General features: G+C 49.4%; 1 protein-coding gene across 4 annotated transcripts in view; it reads left to right on the forward strand.

The window, feature by feature from the left end:
- Positions 1 to 19,819, forward strand: part of LOC134910095 (ATPase family AAA domain-containing protein 2-like) — a 611,116-nt gene that overhangs the window by 246,528 nt on the left and 344,769 nt on the right. For all 4 annotated transcript variants that reach the window (XR_010176115.1, XM_063917736.1, XM_063917735.1 and 1 more), the window contains exon 9: positions 40 to 354. Coding sequence is in view for 3 of the 4 variants with exons in the window: in XM_063917736.1 (XP_063773806.1) it covers positions 40 to 354 (315 nt within the window). In the remaining variant the exon portion in view is untranslated. The remainder of the gene's footprint in view (positions 1 to 39; positions 355 to 19,819) is intronic.

Here is a 19,819-nt window from a genome sequence, read left to right on the forward strand (position 1 = left end):
ACTACATATTTGGTTCATATTTTCTACATTTTGTTGCAGGTTACTGTGGAGCGGACATAAAAGCTGTGTGTACTGAAGCAGTGCTGTGCGCTTTACGCAGGTGTTACCCGGAGATTTACACCACAGCAGACAGTTTGCAGCTGGATGTGTCTTCCATTACAGTTACTGCTGCAGACATTTTAACAGCAATGCAGAAGATTGTGCCAGCATCACAGCGAGCCGTAGTGTCTCCTGGACAAGCTCTCTCATGTGTTATCAGTCCTTTACTTCAGAGAACACTTAACAACATTTTGAAAGCTTTAAGGAAAGTGTTCCCACATGCCGATGAAGAACTCCACAAAGAGACAGCATCTGGTGCGTAGAAACATTTGTTTTGGTGTTTAAACCCTCTCTGTAAACTAAACAGTACTGATTCAAGGGCTGTTACCCAGTGCAGGCACACATGGGCGCCATGCCATAGGGGCACTGCGAGGTGGACACACTCATGGACACCCGTCAATGTGCAGTGTTAGTAGTCAGTGTGATGTGCGATTCTGCTCTGTGCAGGGCCTACAGTCTCAACCATCCATGAGCAGTAGCAGAGGCTTCATATGATTATGCTGTATGGTCTCCCACATGCTCTTCCCCAGATGAGGATGACTACTAAAAGCTCCACTGACTAAGGAAAGGGTCGCTGAAGAGTAATAAGCAGTTTTGCCAGTCCAATTTCTGGAGGATTTCAGGTTTTTGACCCAATCCCCTGTATCACCACCACAGTGGTAGTAGTGGTAGTATATACTGGTAGTGGTAGTATCCGTACTACCACCACAAGGAGCACGCAACGGGAAGATAGAACAGGTCACAACTCACAGTGACAGTCATTCTAGATCATCTGTTTTGCCGGATTGTCGTGTGTACAGTGACAGCAGCATCCCGATGGCTAACCCTCCCGCAGCCTGACCCCCCCTCCCCCTCCACTGCAGTCTAACTCTACACTGCAGCGTAACTCTGCCCCTCCAGCATCCCGATGTGTCCTGACCTCACGCATCCTAACTCCCCCCACACACAGTCTAATGTGTCCAGACCTCCTGCAGCCTGAGCCCTCTCGCAGTCTAACTCCCCTGCCCCGCCCCCTTACAGCCTAACTTCCCCCTACCCCTAGTAGCCTGATGTGTCTGGATTAAAAAAGGTGCCGTACCATCAGGTGCCGTATAATCGGTGGTGTACCTGTATATATATATATATATATTTCTTGTAGAGTCCTGCTTACAAACGACTCCTCACTCCAGTCTGCTTAGTCAGATGACTTATTTATTTTGTTGCAGATGGATGGTGACACAACATTTGAAAGCACTCCATGGCTTCCTGACACTAGATGAGCCCATCAGCCCTAGCTATCATCCAGCTGTTATTCAGCGTTGGAAGTCCTGCCCACCGGATCCCACAGTCCTTTTATCCCCTCCACACATCCCAAACCAATCACACCATGTAGTGCAGCTTTAGGTAGAACGAATGTAGTGCAGCTTTAGGTAGAAGGATCCTTAACCCTGCTTGTTCCTTTTCTTAGGGAACGAGTCCTGCTCTGGACATCAGAACGTGGCAAAGTATCCATTTTGCCACAATATATATTGTGAGAAGGTCAAGGTAGGGGTGCCCTGGATAGGGTTACATGGATACTTTCAAACACACAGCAGACAGGAAACAGCACACTAGTCCAGGGTTTCCGTGCAATCTAGCCTAGCTAGGTTTATTGTGCAGTACAGAAAAAAGAAAACTTAAAAAGAAATCCTAATGCCGCTACCACAAACATAGGCATGTGCACAGTACTTACGGTGAGTCAGGGTCTATTTACTAAGCCTTGGATGGAGACAAATTACCAGCCAATCATCTCCTAACTGCCATGTCACAGGCTGGGTTTGAAAAATGACAGTTAGTAGCTGATTGGCTGGTACTTTATCTGCGTCCACTTTATCTCCATCCACGGCTTAGTAAATAGACCCCTCAATCACAGTGTCTCATAACAAGCCTACTGTCTATTCCCCCAGGGAGTGAGACACTGAGAAAAGCCCTGACTCATCTGTACTAGCTTCTACAGGTGCAAGCACTAGTTAGTCGGATCTCAGGCTGAAGACCCGAAATAAGCCTTATGGATGGAGCCCACCCTCTCCATCCACACCCCCAGGAACCCTTAACCGGTTTTTAATAAAGGCCAAAATCGAACCAAGGGCCTAATTCAGACCTGTTCGCTCGCTAGGTTTTTTTTGCAGTCCTGCGTTCGCGTAGTCGTCGCCCATAGGGGAGTGTATTTTCTCTTTCTGCTGCGGGGTACACTGGGCTCCACAAGGATTAACATCGGGGTGTAGAGTAGGATCTTGATCCGAGGCACCAACAGGCTCAAAGCTTTTGACTGTTCCCAAGATGCACAGTACCGCCTCCTCTATAACCCCGCCTCCATGCACAGGGAGCTCAGTTTGTAAGTTGTTGCCATGCAGTAAGCAGGCACTTAACAGGAGGGCTGCCTCAGGCAGTCTATTGATAGCTTTAATGACGGAAAAAGAAGATTTTTTTTTCTAACGACTTCAAGGGCTGCAGCAGACACAAACTTTCTGACTTGTCTGTGTGCGGCTCCCTCACCCCCAGCGGCGCTGTATACTCCCGCGCTCTGGTTGCCGGGTCACTGCAGCGGAGGCGCCGGCTTCTTCCAAACGTGAGTCACACACACGCCGCTGTTCTCCCGGATCGTGGGGCCGCAGACAAGGGGGAGGTAAGGGGCTTCTGTGCCCGCTCTTTACCGCGATTCAGCGTGGCCGCAGGAGGCGGGCCACGCGTGTGCTGGTGTGGACACTGAATACTGGGCAGCCGCTCCACTAGCCACCAGGGTCATCATGGGCACAGGTCAGGGGGAATTTTATTATTAAACCTCCATTTTACACTGTCCGCAAGCACCCGGTGGGGAGCAGATCGGACCTGTGGTCCCTCCCCCTAGCCCCAGGGCGCCATTTCTACAAATGTTCCCGCCCTGGAGCTGCATCTCTCTCCCTCACTCCTGGTCAGCAGCCATCACAGACATAGCCTTGCTGTTCCAGGGACCGCTAGGGCAAATCCACCTCTGTGGTACCGCCAGAATGCCAGTGCTGTGCTTCCTACAGGACACTTAAGTATTCTACCTGTCACTGGGACAGTGTTAGTTAAGAAAGAGTGCATACATTCAGAGTTGTGGGGTACAAACACCCTGTGATATACATCCAGTGTTTACTGTGCATTGTTATATCTATTGTTAACACATATAGCCATACTGAGTATTACTTTGTATTGCTAGTCCAGTGCAGTTTTATGGTACATAATTTCTGCATGGTAAACGTGTGACTTTATATGTGTGTGTGCATGTAGCTGCTGCGTGGTTGCCTTATTGAAGGGTATTTCACTCAGTGGGCTATTCCTATATTGCTATACCTGAGGGGGCCAAGTGTTTCAGGTTTTTCTTTATGTTTAATATAGGATCGTATCACAAGATATACTGACGGTGTATTTTTACTTGTGATTTATAGTTACCATATAATCTATATCTCTCGGACTCCCAGTCTGTGCTATCATAGGCACACTTTTCTGAGAGTTCTTGATAGTTATAGTGCTGCTACACTTCGTACCAGGTTGCCCACTATTGTGCACATAGCTATGTCTGCTACACGTGGTAACGACGCTGGGGCTTCTCCCACACTGCGTGGTTGTGAGGCCACAGACGTAACGGAGGATAATATGGCAGCTGAGAGTTCAGGTTCAGGTGGTTCCTTACCCCCCAGTGGGTCGGTAGCACCTTGGGCATCACAAGACCCACCTTGGGCTACATTTTCCACATTTAAACACGCTTGTGACTAAATTGACGCCCCCTGTGGGACTGCCTGTGCCACTGCAACAGTTTATGGTCCCTGCTGTGAACCTCCATGGGCAGATCAGCTTTCCACTCAGTTACAGCATTTGAACCGATCTATGACTAAATCTAAGTGTCACTCTCGCCGCCTAAGACTAAGTCGTCTTCTAAACAGGCAATTACCTCCTCCCAATCCACTGCTATTCCAGACACTTCCTCTGACTAGGACGGTGCATATACTGACCACACTGACACTGATGTTTCTGATGGGGAAAGGAAGTCATTGGTGGATGTCCCGGATTTGATTGAGGCAGTCAGGCTCATTCTGCAGGTGTCTGATGATCCTGAGCCTGAGACTGTCTCCAAGAAACCGGATAGGTTTAAACGTAAGAAGGTGGTTAAACAAGTTTCTCATACGTCCTAGAGGATGCTGGGGACGACACCAAGACCATGGGGTATAGACGGGATCCGCAGGAGACATGGGCACTCTAAAGACTTTTCATTGGGTGTGAACTGGCTCCTCCTTCTATGCCCCTCCACTAGACCTCAGTTTTAGAAATGTGCCCAGGTCGACTGGATGCACTCTGAGGAGCTCTACTGAGTTTCTCTGAAAAGACTTATGTTAGGTTTTTTATTTTCAGGAGATCTGCTGGCATCAAACTCCCTGCTTCGTGGGACTGAGGGGGCAGAAGCAGAACCAACTTCGTCAGAGTTTCATGGCTCTGCTTCTGGCTGACAGGACACCATTAGCTCCTGAAGGGAACTGAACGCTAGCCGTGTCTAGATGCTCACTCCCACAGCCCGCCGTCACCCCCCTCACAGAGCCAGAAGTCAGAAGACAGGTGAGTATGAGAAGAATGATCTTCAATCAAGTAAGTGACGGCTGAGGTGCGGCGCGGCTGGCGGGAGCGCAGCGCGCCATTGCTGCCCACACACACAGGCACTGCAAGGTGCAGGGCGCGGGGGTGCCCTGGGCAGCACGTGTACACGTGTGAGGCATGTCTGGGGCAGGGAGTTCCTCCCCTGAGGAAGCCATTTAGGGACACAGAGTTGTAATGTGGTGGCGCTACCGGCACACCAAGAGCCTGCATGGGTGAAAGAGCTACGTGACAGTATGCATCTGATTAACCGTAGATTGGATAAGTCTGAATCTAAGGCTGCATGCTGGAGAAAATCTGTGGAAGATGTGATTTTTCAGGTGCTGTTATTCCTTATGCGGCGGCCCCTCTTGGTCACATAAGAGACCATTTGCAAATGTTGTAAACATTGATACAGACACGGATTCTGATTTTTGTATCGACAATAGTGAATCCAGAGAGATTGATCAAAATTGGCAAAAAGTATACAATATTTGATTGTGGCTATAAGGGACGTGTTGGAGGTTACAGAAAGCACTCCTGTACCTCAGGAGAAAGCTTATTTATGTAAGGAAAAGAAATCCAAAGTCACGTTCCCTCCTTCATACGAACTAAATGCTCTGTTTGAAGGGATGTGGGTGAATCCTGATAAAAAATGTCATATTCCCAAAAGGATTCACATAGCTTATCTTTTCCCGGTTGAAGACAGGAAAAAATGGGAGTCACCCCCTGTGTTAGACAGTGCACTTTCCAGGTTGACAAAGAAGGTAATTCTCCCTGCTCCTGGCACGGCTTCTCTTAAAGAGCCGGCAGACCGCAAAATGGAAACGACATTGAAATCCATTTATGTTACCAATGGTACACTGCTCAGGCCCACTATTGTCTGCGCATGGGTGAGTTGCGTTATTGAAAAATGGTCAGAAAGCGTGTCATCAGAAATTGACATGATTGATAAAGATGAGATACTCCTTAAGTTAGGGAATATCAAGGACGCTGCCGCCTACATGCTGGAAGCAGTGAAGGATATTGGACTCTTGAGTTCACAAGCCGCTACCATGGCAGTATCGGCTAGGCGGGCGTTATGGATTCGCCAGTGGAACGCGGATGCAGATTCCAAAAGAAACATGGAGGCTCTCCCATAATAAGGTGAGGCCTTATTTGGCGATAGCCTGGATGCGTTAGTCTCGGCGGCTACCGCAGGTAAGTCAACATTTTTGCCCTCTGCGCCTGCACCGACAAAAAAAACCTATCACCTGCAAATGCAGTCCTTTCGGCCCAATAAATACAAAAAGACGAGAGGTTCCCCCTTCTTTGCAGGAAGGGGAAGGGGAAAGAAGCCCACACCGGCTCCAGGTTCCCAAGAGCAAAAGTCTACCCCTAATTCTGCCAAATCCCCAGCATGACGCTGGAACTCCCTTGCGGGAGGCCGCTCGGGTGGGGGCACGTCTCAAACTCTTCAGCCAGGATTGGATTCTGTCTGGCTTGACCCCTGGGTGTTGCAAATAGTATCCCAGGGATACAAACTAGAGTTTCAAGACGTTCCCCCGTGCCGATTTTTCAAATCGACCATGCCAGCTTCTCCGCCAGAGAGAGAAGCAGTAACAGCGGCAATCCAAAAAAATTTGTCAAGACCAGGTCATAGTCCTGGTACCGTTGTCACAACAAGGGCGGGGTTTTTATTCAAGCCTTTTTGTTGTTCCGAAGCCGGACGGCTCGGTCAGACCGATCCTAAATCTAAAAAATCAGAATTTCTTCCTGAAAAGGTTCAAGTTCAAGATGGAATCACTTCGGGCGGTGATTGCCAGTCTGGAGGAGGGGGACTACTTGGTGTCTGTGTACATAAATGATGCTTACCTGCATGTTCCCATTTATCCTCCTCACCAGGCTTATCTGAGATTCGCGATTCAGGATTGCCATTACCAATTCCAGACGTTACCTTTCGATCTCTCCACGGCGCCGAGGGTATTCACCAAGGTGATAGCGGAGATGATGGTCCTCCTTCGTCAGAAAGGAGTCAATATAATCCCTTATCTGGACGACCTCCTGATAAAGGCGAGATCCAGGGAGCAGTTATTACAAAACATATCCCTCACCCTGTCAATACTCCAACAACACGGGTAGAGCATAAATTACCCAAAGTCACAGTTGGAACCGACGACAAGGTTGTCTTTCCTCGGGATGATTCTGGACACAGAAGTTCAGAGAGTATATCTTCCGCTGGAAAAGGCTCTGGAAATCCAGAAAATGGTAAAACAGATATTGAAACCATCAAGTGTGTCGATCCATCAGTGCATTCGGTTGTTGGGGAAGATGGTGGCGGCCTACGAGGCCATACAGTTTGGCAGGTTCCATGCCAGAGTATTCCAGTGGGACCTGTTGGACAAATGGTTGGGGTCACACCTACACATACACAGAAAGATAATCCTGTCGTCAAAAACCAGACTGGCCAAGAAGGGCTTGGTACCCAGATCTTCAGCAGTTACTCATAGGAGATCCTCGGCCTCTTCCTCCTCAGGAGGACCTGCTGCAGCAGGGGCCATGTGTGTACCAAGACTTACCGCGGCTACGTTTGACGGCATGGCTGTTGAGCGCCGTATCCTAGCAAGGAAGGGTATTCCTAAGGAGGTCATCCCCACCCTTATTCAGGCCAGAAAGGGAGTAACGTCAAAACATTACCACGTATTTGGAGAAAATATGTGTCTTGGTGTGAATCCAAGAAAGCTCCTACGGAAGAGTTTCACTTAGGACGTTTTCTCAATTTTTTGCAGGATGGTGTGGAGACGGGCCTGCGATTGGGATCAATCAAGGTCCAAATTTCGGCCTTGTCAGTGTTCTTCCAAAAACAATTGGCCTCTCTTCCAGAGGTTCAGACCTTCGTGAAAGGGGTTCTGCACATCCAGCCTCCATTCGTGCCTCCAGTGGCACCATGGGACCTTAATGTGGTATTGCAGTTCCTTCAATCGGATTGGTTTGAGCCTCTACAAAATATAGAGTTGAAGTTTCTCACTTGGAAAGTGGTGATGCTTTTGGCATTGGCATCTGCAAGGCGGGTGTCTGAATTGGGGGCCTTGTCTCACAAGAGCCCTTACCTGATTTTCCATGAAGATAGGGCAGAGTTGCGGACTCGCCAACATTTTTCTTCCAAAGGTGGTTTCTGCTTTTCACAGAAACCAACCTATTGTGGTTCCAGTAGTTACTGACACATTCACTGATTCAAAGTCTCTAGATGTGGTTAGAGCTTTGAAAATCCATGTTGCTAGAACAGCTCGTATACGGAAAACAGAGGCTCTGTTTGTCCTGTATGATCACAACAACATTGGCTGTCCTGCTTCCAAGCAGACTATTGCACTTTGGATTAGAAATACGATTCAGCAAGCTCATACTACGGCTGGATTGCCATTACAGACGTCGGTAAAGGCCCACTCCACTAGGAAGGTGGGCTCATCCTGGGCGGCTGCCCAGGAGGTCTCGGCATTACAACTTTACCGATCAGATACTTGGTCAGGGTCAAACACATTTGCTAAGTTCTACAAGTTTGACACCTTGGCCGATGAGGACCTAAAGTTTGGTCAATCGGTGCTGCAGGGTCATCCGCACTCTCCCGCCCGTACTGGAGCTTTGGTATAGACCCCATGGTCTTGATGTCGTCCCCAGCATCCTCTAGGACGTGTGAGAAAATAGGATTTTGATAACCTACCGGTAAATCCTTTTCTCCTAGTCCGTAGAGGATGCTGGGCGCCCGTCCCAGTGTGTACTTTACCTGCAGTTTAGTTATTAAAGTTACACAAGTTGTGTTATCTTGGTTTCAGCATGTTGCTGCAATTAGTTCATTCCTGTTGGCGTGTGTTATGTTGAATGCCATGTGTGCGGCATGGTTGAGGGTGTGAGTTGGTAGATATCTCACCACTAGTTAAGTAATTCCTTTCCTCGAAATGTCAGTCTCCCTGGGCACAGTTCCTACAACTGAGGTCTGGAGGAGGGGCATAGAGGGAGGAGCCAGTTCACACCCAATGAAAAGTCTTTAGAGTGCCCATGTCTCCTGCGGATCCCGTCTATACCCCCATGGTCTTGATGTCGTCCCCAGCATCCTCTGCGGACTAGGAGAAAAGGATTTACCGGTAGGTTATCAAAATCCTATTTTTACCGCATTCTAAACACCTGGTTGACATACGTCAGGAATCCTGGGAAAATCCGGGGACAAAATTTACACCGAATAAGAGACTGTTGGCTCGCTATCCCCTCTCTGCGGAGGTATGTAAAAATTGTGAAACCTCTCCACCTGTAGATTCTCATGTGGCGCGTATTGTTGTTTCCTCTGCTCTGCCAGTAACTACAGTCACCTTTCTGAAGGAACCGACTGATTGACGTGTGGAGGGCTGTTTAAAAGCGATAAATACCCTATCGGGGGCTGTGCATAGGCCAACAATTGCAGCGACTTGGGCTGCTGAAGCTGTTGAGGCGTGGGCTCAGGAACTGGAGGCGGAACTGCCTTCCAACGCATCTGATAGTAATGAATAATGCTAGGGAGCGCTTAAATGATGTAGTTGTGCAATGTTTATGAGTATTTATAAATTAACATAGATGGTGTATAATAATTTTTAAATATAGAGATGTGGATGGTATGAGTATGGTGTCAATGCGGGGTTAATATTTATTGCAATACCTGTAAAAAAGAAAAAATAAGAATTTACTCACCGGTAATTCTATTTCTCGTAGTCCGTAGTGGATGCTGGGAACTTCGTAAGGACCATGGGGGATAGACGGGCTCCGCAGGAGACTGGGCACTCTAAAAGAAAGATAAGGTACTATCTGGTGTGCACTGGCTCCTCCCTCTATGCCCCTCCTCCAGACCTCAGTTAGGGAAACTGCCCGGAAGAGCAGACACAACAAGGAAAGGATTTGGAATCCAGGGTAAGACTCATACCAGTCACACCAATCACACTGTACAACTTGTGATAACCATACCCAGTTAACAGTATGAACAACAACTGAGCCTCCTTGTATGTATGGCTCATAACAATAACCCTTTAGTGAAGCAATAACTATATACATGTATTGCAGAGAGTCCTCACTTGGGACGGGCGCCCAGCATCCACTACGGACTACGAGAAATAGAATTACCGGTGAGTAAATTCTTATTTTCTCTGACGTCCTAGTGGATGCTGGGAACTTTGTAAGGACCATGGGGATTATACCAAAGCTCCCAAACGGGCGGGAGAGTGCGGATGACTCTGCAGCACCGAATGAGCAAACTCAAGGTCCTCCTCAGCCAGGGTATCAAACTTGTAGAATTTAGAAAATGTGTTTGAACCCGACCAAGTAGCAGCTCGGCAAAGCTGTAAAGCTGAGACCCCTCGGGCAGCCGCCCAAGAAGAGCCCACCTTCCTTGTGGAATGGGCTTTTACTGATTTAGGATGCGGCAGTCCAGCCGCAGAATGTGCCAGCTGAATCGTGCAACAGATCCAGCGAGCAATAGTTTGCTTTGAAGCAGGAGCACCCAGCTTGTTGGGTGCATGCAGGATAAATAGCGAGTCAGTTTTCCTGGAAACATAAATTTTCAAAGCCCGGACTACGTCCAGCAACTTGGAAGCCTCCAAGTCCCGAGTAGCCGCAGGCACCACAATAGGTTGGTTCAAATGAAACGCTGATACCACCTTTGGGAGAAATTGGGGCCGATTCCTCAATTCTGCCCTGTCCATATGGAAGATCAGATACGGGCTTTTACATGACAAAGCCGCCAATTCTGACACACGCCTAGCTGAAGCCAAGGCCAACAGCATGACCACCTTCCACGTGAGATACTTTAGCTCCACGGTCTTAAGTGGCTCAAACCAGTGTAATTTCAGGAAATCCAACACAACGTTAAGATCCCAAGGTGCCACTGGAGGCACAAGAGGGGGCTGAATATGCAGCACTCCCTTAACAAACGTCTGAACTTCAGGCAGTGAAGCCAGTTCTTTTTGAAAGAAAATAGATAGGGCCGAAATCTGGACCTTTATGGATCCTAATTTTAGGCCCATAGTCACTCCTGACTGTAGGAAGTGCAGGAATCGACCCAGCTGGAATTCCTCTGTAGGGGCCTTCCTGGCCTCACACCACAGCAACATATTTTCGCCATATACGGTGATAATGTTTTGCTGTCACGTCTTTCCTAGCCTTAATCAGCGTAGGAATAACTTCATCCGGAATGCCCTTTTCCGCTAGGATCCGGCGTTCAACCGCCATGCCGTCAAACGCAGCCGCGGTAAGTCTTGGAACAGACAGGGCCCCTGCTGTAACAGGTCCTGTCTGAGAGGCAGAGGCCATGGGTCCTCTGAGATCAATTCTTGTAGTTCTGGGTACCAAGTTCTTCTTGGCCAATCCGGAACGATGAGTATAGTTCTTACTCCTCTCTTTCTTACTATCCTCAGTACCTTGGGTATGAGAGGAAGAGGAGGGAACACATAAACCGACTGGTACACCCACGGTGTCATTAGTGCGTCCACAGCTATCGCCTGAGGGTCCCTTGACCTGGCGCAATATTTTTTTTTTAGCTTTTTGTTGAGGCGGGACGCCATCATGTCCACCTGTGGCAGTTCCCAGCGATTTACAATCTGTGTGAAGACTTCTTGACGAAGTCCCCACTCTCCCGGGTGGAGGTTGTGCCTGCTGAGGAAGTCTGCTTCCCAGTTGCCCACTCCCGGAATGAACACTGCTGACAGTGCTAGCACGTGATTCTCCGCCCATCGAAGAATCCTTGTGGTTTCTGCCATTGCCACCCTGCTTCTTGTGCCGCCCTGGCGGTTTACATGGGCGACCGCCGTGATGTTGTCTGACTGAATCAGTACTGGTTGGTTTTGAAGCAGGGGCTATGCTTGCCTCAGGGCGTTGTAAATGGCCCTTAGTTCCAGTATATTTATGTGTAGTGAAGTCTCCAGACTTGACCACTGTCCTTGGAAGTTTCTTCCCTGAGTGACTGCCCACCATCCTCGGAGGCTTGCATCCGTGGTCACCAGGACCCAGTCCTGTATGCCGAACCTGCGGCCCTCGAGAAGATGAGCACTCTGCAGCCACCACAGCAGAGACACCCTGGCCTTTGGGGACAGGGTGATCAACCGATGCATCTGAAGATGCGATCCGGACCATTTGTCCAACAGATCCCACTGAAAAGATCCTTGCATGGAACCTGCCGAAGGGAATTGCTTCGTAAGAAGCCACCATCTTTCCCAGGACTCGCGTGCAGTGATGCACCCACACCTGTTTTGGTTTCAGGAGGTCCCTGACCAGAGATGACTATTCCTGGGCTTTCTCCACCGGGAGAAACACCTTCTTCTGTTCTGTGTCCAGAATCATGCCCAGGAAAAGCAGACGCGTCGCAGGAATCAGCTGCGACTTTGGGATATTCAGAATCCAGCCGTGCTGTTGCAACACTTCCTGAGAGAGTGCTACGCTGACCAACAACTGCTCTCTGGACCTCGCCTTTATCGTCCAAGTACGGGATAATAATAACTGCCTTCTTCCGAAGGAGTATCATCATTTCGGCCATTACCTTGGTAAATATTCTCGGTGCCGTGGACAGGCCAAACGGCAACGTCTGGAATTGGTAATGACAGTCCTGTACCACAAATCTGAGGTACTCCTGGTGAGGTGGGTAAATGGGGACATGCAAGTAAGCATCTTTGATGTCCAGCGACACCATAAAATCCCCCTCTTCCAGGCTTGCAATGACCGCTCTGAGCGATTTAATTTTGAACTTGAATTTCTTTATATAAGTGTTCAAGTACTTTAAATTCAGAATGGGTCTCACCGAACCGTCCGGTTTCGGTACCACAAACATTGTGGAATAGTAACCCCTTCCCTGTTGAAGGAGGGGGACCTTGATTATCACCTGCTGGAGGTACAGCTTGTGAATTGCCGCCAGTACTACCTCCCTTTCCCGGGAGCAGCTGGCAAGGCAGATTTGAGGTAACGGCGAGGGGGAGTCGCCTCGAACTCCAGCTTGTATCCCTGAGATACAATTTGTACAGCCGATAGATCCACTTGTGAGCGAACCCACTGGTTGCTGAATATTCGGAGACGCGCCCCCACCGCACCTGGCTCCGCCTGCGGAGCCCCAACGTCATGCGGTGGACTTAGTGGAAGCAGGGGAGGATTTTTGTTCCTGGGAACTGGCTGCCTGGTGCAGCTTCTTTCCTCTACCCTTGCCTCTGGCCAGAAAGGATGCTCCTCTGACCCGCTTGCCTTTCTGAGGCCGAAAGGACTGCACTTGATAATACGGTGCTTTCTTAGGCTGTGAGGGAACCTGAGGCAAAAAAGTCGACTTCCCAGCTGTTGTTGTGGATACGAGGTCCGAGAGACCGTCCCCAAACAATTCCTCACCCTTATAAGGCAAAAACTCCATGTGTTTTTTAGAATCAGCATCACCTGTCCACTGCCGAGTCCATAATACTCTCCTGGCAGAAATGGACATTACATTAATTCTAGATGCCAGCAGGCAAATGTCCCTCTGGGCATCCCGCATATATAAGACGACGTCTTTTATATGTTCGAGGGTTAGCAAAGCAGTATCCCTGTCGAGGGAATCAATGTTGTCTGACAGGGTATCAGTCCATGCTGCTGCAGCACTACACATCCAGGCTGAAGCAATAGCAGGTCTCAGTAGAGTACCAGAGTGTGTATACACAGACTTCAGGATAGCTTCCTGCTTTCTATCCGCAGGCTCCTTTAGGGCGGCCGTATCCTGAGACGGCAGTGCCACCCTTTTAGATAAGCGTGTGAGCGCCTTGTCCACCCTAGGGGATGTTTCCCAACGTAACCTATCCGTTGGCGGGAAAGTGTACGCCATCAGTAACCTCTTAGAAATCACTAGTTTCTTATCAGGGGAACTCCACGCTTCTTCACACAATTCTTTTAATTCATCAGATGGGGGAAAAGTCACTGGCTGCTTTTTCTCCCCAAACATAATACCCCTCTTGGTGGTAACCGGGTTAATGTCAGAAATGTGCAATACATCTTTCATTGCAGTAATCATGCATCGGATGGCCTTTGTAGACTGTACATTTGTCTCATCCTCATCTACACTGGAGTCAGACTCCGTGTCGACATCTGTGTCTACCATCTGAGCTAGTGGGCGTTTATGAGCCCCCGACGGCTTCTGAGTCGCCTGGGCAGGCGCGGGCTGAGACCCCGGCTGTCCCAAGGCTGCTGCGTCATCGCACCTTTTATGTAAGGAGTTGACACTGTCGGTTAAGACCTTCCACATATCCATCCAATCAGGTGTCGGCCCCGTCGGGGGCGACACCACATTTATCTGCCCCTGCTCCGTCTGTCTTCTGGCTCTGCAAGGGGGACGGCGGCGCGGCTCCAGGAACGGACGATCGAGGTCAGGCCCAGTGTTCGAACCCTCTGGAGCTAATGGTGTCCAGTAGCCTAAGAAGCACAAGCTAGCTGCAAGCAGGTAGGTTTGCTTCTCTCCCCTCAGTCCCACGTAGCAGTGAGTCTGTTGCCAGCAGATCTCACTGAAAATAAAAAACCTAACAAATACTTTCTTTTCTAGCAAGCTCAGGAGAGCCCACTAGGAGCACCCAGCTCTGGCCGGGCACAGATTCTAACTGAGGTCTGGAGGAGGGGCATAGAGGGAGGAGCCAGTGCACACCAGCTAGTACCTAATCTTTCTTTTAGAGTGCCCAGTCTCCTGCGGAGCCCGTCTATCCCCCATGGTCCTTACGGAGTTCCCAGCATCCACTAGGACGTCAGAGAAATAATTAGATAAATGTTTAAGCTTCTTTTGGAATATTGAGTTATAGCAGTTCGTGCGTGTGTAATGCAGCGGCGGGTCCCGGTAATTGCCGGCGGCTGGAGCCGCAAAGGTAGTGGCTGAGTGCAGAGCTCTCTCTCTGTTCCTGGCTAACTAACCTTTGGATGAAGTTCTTAATCACTCCGGCCGGCTGGTTCCCTTGATGTTTCCGACGGGCAGTACTTCACTGCGCGCTCGTTGAAAGCTGCGGTGGCGGCGCTGTTCTTTGAAGTCACTTCACTCTGTCTCCACTGCATGCACGGCTTTGCTAGGCGTCCAACGCGTTTCGGGCTATGTCCAGCCCTTTGTCTAGGACCTAACGCATCTGAGCATGCTCGACAATGTCTCTCATATATTGCCACGGCTTCTCTGTACCTTAAGGAGGCGGCCTCCGATGCCGGGGTGCCCGCGGCCAAGGCTGCCACTACGTCCGTCTTGGCCAGACGTATCCTTTGGTTGAGATCCTAGTCGGTGGATATGGATTCCAAGAAAACCCTGGAGGTGCTTCCTTTCAAGGGAGACATTCTATTTGGAGAAGACCTCAATAAGATTGTGGCTGATCTGGCTACTGCTAAAACAGCTTGCTTACCTAGTACGGCTCCTTCAACACAGAAGGCTAAAAGTACTTTCCCTCGGCCCTTTCGTCCTCCAGGAAAAGCAAAAGGTCAGGTGTACCCAAAGCAAGCTTGTGCTCCCAGACCTGCCAAGCCCAGACCGAAGCATGCTTGGGCCGCCCGTCAGCCAGCTTCCAAGACTGATCCCAAGGTGGGGGGGGAGCAACTTCTAGGTTTTGCCCAGGAATGGTTGAAGACCACTTCAGATGCCTGGGCGAGGAAAGTCGTCGCTCAAAGTTACGCCATACCCTTCAAGAATCGTCCCCCGCAGCGGTTTTGCCTGACAGATGTGCCTCTGGATCCGGTAAAAGCAAACACTTTGCACTCGGTGGTACATTCCCTCCTGACCACAGAAGTGGTAGTACTGGTGCCTCTGGCTCAGAGAGGCAAGGGGTACTATTCACCGCTGTTTCTAGTCCCGAAACCGAATGGGTCCTCGCGGCCCATTCTCAAACTGAAGTCCTTGAACAAACATGTGCGGGTCTCCAAGTTTCGTATGGAAACTCTGCGCTCTATTGTTCTGGCCATGGAGCCTGGGGACTATATGGTCTCCCTGGACATACAGGATGCCTACCTGCATATTCCTATTGCGGTGTCTCATCAACAGTACCTGCGGTTTGCGGTGGGCAATCTTCATTACCTATTTTGGGCGTTACCCTTTGGTTTGACAATGGCTCCCCGAGTTTTCACCAAAGTAATGGCGGTAATGACGGCTACACTCCTCCGTCAAGGGGTCAGGATCCTACCGTACTTGATCCTGGCAAATTCCCCAGAACTTCTCCTGTGTCATCTCGATCTGACGGTCCAGTGCATGAAAGCCCACCGGTGGCTGATCAACTGGAAGAAATCCTCCCTGGTTCCTGCTCGGAGCATGTTACATCTGGGAGCGTTATTGGACACTCCCAACCAACGGTTGTTCCTGTCTCAGGAGAAAGTCCTGAAGCTTCAGGACAGGATTCGATGCTTCCTACCTCGTCTGCAAGTGTCAGTACATTCGGCAATGCAAGTACTGGGTCTCATGGTGTCGGCTTTCGACATGGTGGAGTATGCTCAGTTCCACTCTCGCCCTCTGCAGAAGTTAATTCTGACCAAGTGGGATGGCCTGCCTCACCGGATCAGATCTCACATGATCTCCTTGTCTCCGGAGGTCTGCCTGTCACTGAACTGGTGGCTTCGGGACCAACAATTGAGCAGGGGCCGTCCCTTCTGGATATCCAACTGGGTCCTTCTGACAACGGATGCCAATCTGAGAGGTTGGGGTGCGGTGTTGGAACAACACTCTCTTCAGGGTAGGTGGACCAAGGAGGAGTCTCTGCTCCCGATCAATATTCTGGAACTGCGGGCAGTATTCAATGCGTTGACAATGGGCCAGCATCTAATACAGAACAGACCCGTTCAAGTACAATCTGACAACGCTTCAGTGGGCAGAACGCCATCTGCCGGCCATATCCGCAGTGTTCATTCCGGGCGTCCTGAACTGGGAAGCGGACTATCTCAGTCGTCAGGACGTACACGTAGGAGAGTGGAGCCTCCATCCAGAGGTGTTTCAGCTTCTCGTGGACACAATCCAGATGTGGATCTGATGGCGTCTCGACACAATCACAAGGTTCCGGTCTTCGGAGCAAGGACAAGGGATCCACGAGCTGCGTTCGTGGACGCTCTGGCAATTCCATGGAATTTTCAGCTGCCCTATGTATTCCCTCCTGTGTCACTCCTGCCCAGAGTTATACAGAAGTTCAAGCAAGAAGGAGGAAACCTGCTTCTGGTCGTTCCGGCGTGGCCCAGATGGCACTGGTTCTCTGACCTACTGGGTCTCTTGTGGGATCGTCCCCTTCTACTTCCACAATGACCATACCTCCTCATTCAGGGCCCTTTACCAGGATTTGGCCCGTCTGGCTTTGACGGCATGGCTCTTGAAGCTTCCGTACTGCGGGCTAAGGGTTTTTGTGAGGCGGTCGTTCAAACTATGTTTAAGGCCTGTAAGCCGGCTTCTGCTTGGATCTACCATAGGGTCTGTAATGCTTACTTTACTTGGTGTGTGTCTCACAAACATGATGTTTTTAAGTTTAGTACGGCCAAACTATTGGCCTTTCTACATCAGGGCCTGGACTTACGCCTGCGTCTGGCCTCCCTCAAGGTTCACATCTCTGCCTTGTCGGTTTGGTTTCAGAAAAAGATTTCCACCCTACCTGATGTCCATACGTTCAATCAGGGTGTGTTGCGGATTCATCCTACTTATAAGCCACCTGTGGCCCCTTGGGACTTGTCTATGGTTTTGGAGGCCTTGCAAGTGTCTCCATTTAAGCCTCTTGCCTCTGCTAACCTTAAGTGGCTTTCCCTTAATCTCCTGTTCTTGCTGGGTATTGCTTCAGCTAGACTTGTATCGGACTTGGGTGCCTTATCCTGCAAGTCTCCCTATGTGATTTTTCACAGTGACCCGGCGGTTCTTAGAACGCGACCGGGTTATTTCACCTTAACCATGAGATTGTGGTTCCGGCCTTTAATTCTCCTGAGTTGTCTTCCAAAGAGCGGTCTTTGGATGTGGTATGGGCTTTCCGTATCTATGTGAAGAGAACTTCCTCCATTAGGAAATCTGATTCTCTTTTTGTTTTGTTCGGTTTTCACAAACGTGGCTTGCCTGCTTCCAAGCAGACTCTGGCCAGATGGATTATAATGGTGATTGCACATGCTTATGTACAGGCGGTCGAGGTTTCTGATTTTGGGGGTAATTCTGTGTTGATCGCAGCAGGAACTTTGTTAGCAGTTGGCAAAACCATATGCACTGCAGGGGAGACAGATATAACATGTGCAGAGAGAGATAGATTTGGGTGTGGTGAGTTCAATCTGCAATCTAAATTGCAGTGTAAAAATAAAGCAGCCAGTATTTACCCTGCACAGAAACAAAATAACCCACCCAAATCTAACTTTCTCTGCAAATGTTATATCTGCCCCCCCTGCAGTGCACATGGTTTTGCCCAACTGCTAAAAAATTTCCTGCTGCGATCAACTTGGAATTACCCCCTTTGTCTGGAGGCAGAATAAAAGTCCTGCGCATATGCGCTGATGTTTAATGCACACAGAGGTCAGAGCAAGAATGTAACAACAGATGATACTTAGCATCGGTAATGTTAGAAATGAAATAATAAACGGTAACTGAATATAAGGTAAAAAGTCTCTGGGAACACAAATATTTATTGAGAACAGCTTGATGTCTGAATGCAGAAGGTTTAAAGCAATTAAAGTCTCTGATAACAAAACGTGGAATAACTTGATAAATGAATGCAAATGGTTTAGAAAACAGAACTCCGGTGATTCTTGCAAAGCTAATAAAGTCTCTGATAACAAAATGTGGAAGAACTTGGTAACTGAATACAAATAGTTTTGAAGACAGAACTCCGGTAATACTTGTAAAGCACACAGTCTCTATATAGCTCAGTTCTATTACCACACAGGGCCCAAGCAGGAGATAGTCCCAATACAACAAGCTTTGTATAATTTGGTATAAACTTAACGAGGTGCACAGGTAAAGCAATGGAACAAACACCTGAGGAGAGTCTCTTACTGCTGATGAGCTGCGTCTGGCTGGAGTCTGTAGCAGAATGAAGGAAATGCAGAGTGATAAAATGAAGCGATGAGAAGAATCACAGGGAACCACTGTAGACAGGAACATGAGAACCAGGAGAACTTGAGACACCAATGTGACTCTTTGTCCGAGGCGATGTGACTGAGCCACGGACTGGAACCTATACCCCTTGCTCTGCTGTGATTGGTTGTTTAACCTCTGAGGGTAAGCACAGCGCTGGATTGGATGCCTGGGTCAGCTGAGTGCAGGTGTCATGGCGGCGCCCATGCAAGCCAGACGCCGGCACACAGCAAGGCACAAACAGAACTTGACTCCGGGGTACTTAGTGACACTGGAGATGATGCGGTCAGCGGAACCATGCAGCCGCGACTGGGGCCATGATCTCCGGAGGCCTGCACACCAGCGCGCTGGTAAGTGAGACGCTGGTGAACGCAGATTCCTGACACAGGCTGGTTGTCCAGCTCCTGCTACCATTAATGCCCATTCTACTCGGTCGGTTGATCCTTCTTGGGCGGCCCACCGTGGTGCGACCCTTGAACAATTGTGCAAGGTGGCTACGTGGTCTTCAGGGAACACGTTTATAAGGTTCTATGCCTTCGATACCGCCGCTTCCCAGGATGCTTCCTTTGGACGCCGGGTTCTTGTGCCCGCTACAGTGCGTCCCCTCCCATAAGGAACTGCTTTAGGACATCCCCGATGTTAATCCTTGTGGAGCCCAGTGTATCCCGCAGCAGAAAACAAAATTTATGGTAAGAACTTACTGTTGTTAAATCTCTTTCTGCAAGGTACACTGGGCTCCACAAGGCACCCACCCTGACGCACTTAGCTTCTTTGGGTTGGTATTGGCATAGCCACTGAGTGTGTGGTGTACTTGGCTACGAGTGGTTGTCATCTCTGGTACCTGCTACTGCATTGGGTTGATTAACGAAACTGAGCTCCCTGTGCATGGAGGCGGGGTTATAGAGGAGGCGGTGCTGGGCATCTTGGGAACAGTCAAAAGCTTTGAGCCTGTTGGTGCCTCAGATCAAGATCCTACTCTACACCCTGATGTTAATCCTTGTGGAGCCCAGTGTACCTCGCAGAAAGAGATTTAACAATGGTAAGTTCTTACCATAAATCTCGTTTTGCAAGTGTGCGAACGCA

Source organism: Pseudophryne corroboree, chromosome 4, assembly GCF_028390025.1.
Source record: "Pseudophryne corroboree isolate aPseCor3 chromosome 4, aPseCor3.hap2, whole genome shotgun sequence".
NCBI classification, from domain to species: Eukaryota; Metazoa; Chordata; class Amphibia; order Anura; family Myobatrachidae; genus Pseudophryne; species Pseudophryne corroboree.